At 44.4% G+C, this 4058-nt stretch overlaps 1 protein-coding gene across 1 annotated transcript in view; it reads left to right on the top strand.

Annotated features, from left to right (window-relative positions):
- Positions 1-2600, top strand: part of LOC104958515 (unconventional myosin-VI-like) — a gene marked incomplete at its 5' end in the record, with an annotated part of 7793 nt that extends 5193 nt beyond the window's left edge. The window contains 2 exons of the mRNA XM_010786258.1: positions 590-808; positions 1270-2600. Coding sequence (XP_010784560.1) covers positions 590-808; positions 1270-1469 — 419 coding nt within the window. The remainder of the gene's footprint in view (positions 1-589; positions 809-1269) is intronic.
- Positions 2601-4058: the final 1458 nt, after the last annotated feature.

Below are 4058 nucleotides of genomic sequence, written 5' to 3'. Positions count from 1 at the left end.
ATTTCTCACTCCTCTCCTCCTCCTCCTTGTACAAATTCGTTCCCACTGCCCCTCCTCACCAGCTTACGTGTCCCCTTTCGCAAGAACAACAACTACTGTTAAATCGAATAAGAAGTTATGGAAGGTCAGTACACCCCTGGACTAGTGACCAGTGATTAGTGAGTTTTATTTACCGACCAGTTTCTTGATGTGACGACGACGTATCTCGTGTGAGCAGAAAATAACGTCAAAACGTGAAGATTAATAAAATAAAAATTAATTTCATACAACTACCTGTAATCGAAAAAGTTATGGCGAAGGTGACAACCCCCAGAGTACACTAGAGATACGTCGGGATTTCAGTGAGTCTTTAGATTATAACGACCCAGTTTCTTGATGTGACGACGTATCCCTGTGTCCTGTGTTCGGAGGATCAACAAATCACATAACGCGGATAAAAAATTCATTGAGGATTTATATAAGGATTGATTAAACTAATAAACAAACTACCTGCTCACTAATACCTCCAGTGTACTGGACCTTTGCTGAATCAGAATAACGAAAGTTAGGAAGGTCCAGTCACACTAGCCTACGTCTGTTATCCCTCCAGCCCAGCAGAACCCGGCCCCCGCCCTCCCCGCGCGGCAGCTGGAGGTGGCATTGAACCGGCAGCAGAGGTACTTCAGGATCCCCTTCATCCGCCCGGGGGACACCTACTCAGACCCCCAGAACACCAAGAAGGGCTGGTGGTACGCTCACTTCGACGGGCCGTGGATCGCCAGGCAGATGGAGCTGCACCCCGAAAAACACCCCGTCGTCCTGGTGGCAGGTAGGGGAACTGCACCAGTACTAATATATATATATATATATATATTTATAAACAAAGTATTTAGAAAGAAGAGGTACCAGAACTACAGGAGTACAAGTATATATATATAAAGTATTTATTAAGGGACAAACACCCCGTCGTCCTGGTGGCAGGTAGGGGAACTGCACAAGTACTATTATACAGAGTATTTAGAAAGCAGACGGGGGAGAAGTACTCAGGTCTGGCAATTAAAGTAGAAGTACTCAGATTGTAGGAATACTCTGTTACAGTAAAAGCCCTGTATTACTTAAGTACAGTACTTTGTAATAGTCATAGTATGTCACATGTCATATAGCATGTTAGAGAATGCTTAAAGATGACTGAGTAAGTATTGCATGTGTTCACGTGAACGTGCTAAGAGCCAGCTGAAGTTAAACCCTCCTTTCTGATCCGTCACTAACTCGTGTCTTCTTCTTCTTCAGGTAAAGACGACATGGAGATGTGTGAGTTGAGTCTGGAGGAGACCGGCCTCTCCAGGAAGCGAGGCGCAGAGATCCTGCCCCGGCAGTTTGAGGAGATTTGGGAGCGCTGTGGGGGGGTGACGTACCTCCGCAGCGCCATCGAGAGCCGGCAGGCGAGACCGACGTACGCCACCGCCATGATGCAGAGCATGTTCAAATAATGGAGGAACACAAAGGGACAAATGCACCAGCTCCCTAACACGGGGGGGGGGGTTGGTTGTTTTTTTGTGCCTGGGTGTTACTGTTCCTAACAAGGGAAGCTTTGCATTGAACCCCATGCAGAAACATCCCATTAGTCATCACCTCTGATAGTCTGATGTCCAGCTTTAGTGAACCTGGAGATGAATACCCCGACGTTTTATTTTAGAAAGGTAGAGTAGAAACGGCCGGATGCTAACCTGCATACGTTGGGACATTTACACCATTGGGATACGCTGCGTTAATTAGAGTTAATTAGAGTTAATTAGAGTTATAGCCCATGAGCTATCCAGCTTTAGTGAACCTGGAACTGTTGTAAGAAAGTTAGAGCAAGGATCCCCAGCACATAGAAACTACTGGATGCTAACACTTACGATATGTTGCGTTAATTAGCATTAATAGCCCATGCAGACAGTAATAGGTGGACAGTTTTGAAGTGGTTTTGGGCTTTATTGAGAATGCAAACAAAGGGACAGATACACCAGCTACCTAACACAGGTCTGTTCTTTGTGCTGGTGTTCTGTTCCTAACAAGGGAAGCTTGGCGTTGAAACCTATGCAGAAACATCCCATTAGTCATCGACTCTTCCCAGCTTTAGTGAACTTGGAAGTGTTATGTTAGAAATGTAGAGTAAGGGTCCCCAGCTGCCTAACACAGGAGGGGGGTTGTTTCTTTTCTTTGTGTTCCTAACAAGGGAAGCTTTTGCATTGAACCCTATGCAGAAACATCCCATTGATCATCACCTCTGAGAGTCTGATGTCCAGCTTTAGTGAACCTGGAAGTCTCGTTAGTTTGTAGAGTAAGGGTCCCCAGAACATAGAAACTGCCGGATGCTAACCTGCATATGTTGGGACATTTACACAATTAGGCTATAATGCTAATGAATGCTAATTAAAGCAACTTATCCTATGTGGACGATAATGTATAAAGCGGTTTTGGGGACGCTGAATCCATCTCTGACGTTTCCAGGACGATAAATGTCAGTTTTAACGAGGAGGCGGCCATACTTGTTCTCTGATTTTGACCACCATGAGAAGTGTTTCGACCATTGGATACAGAGAGCACAAGATGAACATTATGATCTCTACTGTGGACAACTCTTACTAATAAATCCGTGCAATCCAGATGACCCAGTCCCCTAAATCTTCAAATTCAACCCCAAATGAATCCTAATCCACAGAAAGTAACGATATGCATTCAGCTTCCTCAATCACCTCCAAAACCACTTCAAAATTGTCCAAATCTGCCAAACAATTCTGAACTATTGTCAACACAAGCTACTGTATAATGCTAATGAATGCAGCTTGTGCTAATTGCCCATCATATGCAGGTTAGCTTCCAGCAGTTTCTTTGTGTTTGGGACACTTACTCTCCGTTTCCATCATGGAGCATGTCCTGGTTCTCTCTAGGAAGCTGCTAACCGGACCCTCTGGTTGTTTCCCTGTAACATTTCTGCAAGTCTAACGACGAGGCCTTACTCCTCTAACGGGGTTCAAACGCCACATGTACACAACTCTTTTTGTTTCAAAGCTGCCTCCCCAAAACCTGTTTACATCGTCTCCGTGGTTCCTTCAGGGCGGGAACACTTGCACAAGGAGCCTCTGTCGGATATTTGCTAATATTCTTTATCGTTTTGTCTTTCCAAGCGAATGTAACTGGAGACCTGGTTGATTTGTTCCTGTAGTGATTCCTCTTCTCACTGTGTGTGATTTCATGTGTAATGAGGTCCAAAAAACATCTGACTTTGACGTCGAACCCTCCGTGGGTTTCTTTTTTTGGCCTGAGCAGTAATTCAGCTCTGATTATTTGTGTGTGTATTAAGCGAATGATTATGCAACTCCTCTGCAGAAAGAAGTCCTTCAAACCATCGTTAAGTCTTTCTACTCGAGGAAACGACTTGCCAACGCAGCGACTCCCAGGTTTCTCATCATGACAAATAATCCAATCATTCCACTGTGTTGTTTAAAAGTATAATTTTGATTCCTAAAATGTTAAGAGGTGATTGAATCTCACGTCAGATTCAGACGAAAAGTACAGTTTCTTACAGCGGGTGCAGAAGTGTGTGCAGGCAACTGGAACGTTTGTACTTCACCAGAAGCAATAAATCTAGCTAACTAAGCTTACGGGGGAAACAGAAAGCCTCGTGTGACGGGAACATTGTAAAATAAAAAGAGACAATCTGCTGCTGTGATGCTACACCTTTATTCACCTGAGGTTGTTCTCCTCTGCACAACAGAGCGCTGACGTAGACCATCTGAAAGCATGAACATCTGTCTTGTTGCAAAGAAGCTGATCCTCCTTTTTTACAAATGGCATTAACGTGCGGGAAAGCCGTGAACAAAAGCACCAAAGATCCTCGGAGACTCCGGATTACAGTCGAGCAAAAACACAAAGAAATCGACATGTTCAAATGAGCCGACTACCTTTTGAAAAGACCCCAGAGACTTCAGAAACAACACAGGTGTAAACAGACGGAGAAAGGAAGACTCAACCTGACCCACTGTTAGCTTGTAAACAAACGTCTACAATCCCCCCCCCCGTTTATTCTCATT

Source organism: Notothenia coriiceps, unplaced genomic scaffold (genome assembly GCF_000735185.1).
Source record: "Notothenia coriiceps isolate Sejong01 unplaced genomic scaffold, NC01 NC01_scaffold00028881, whole genome shotgun sequence".
Classification (NCBI taxonomy): Eukaryota; Metazoa; Chordata; class Actinopteri; order Perciformes; family Nototheniidae; genus Notothenia; species Notothenia coriiceps.
The sequence above is the reverse complement of the archived record's forward strand: the minus strand, read 5'-3'. Positions and strand labels throughout refer to the sequence as shown.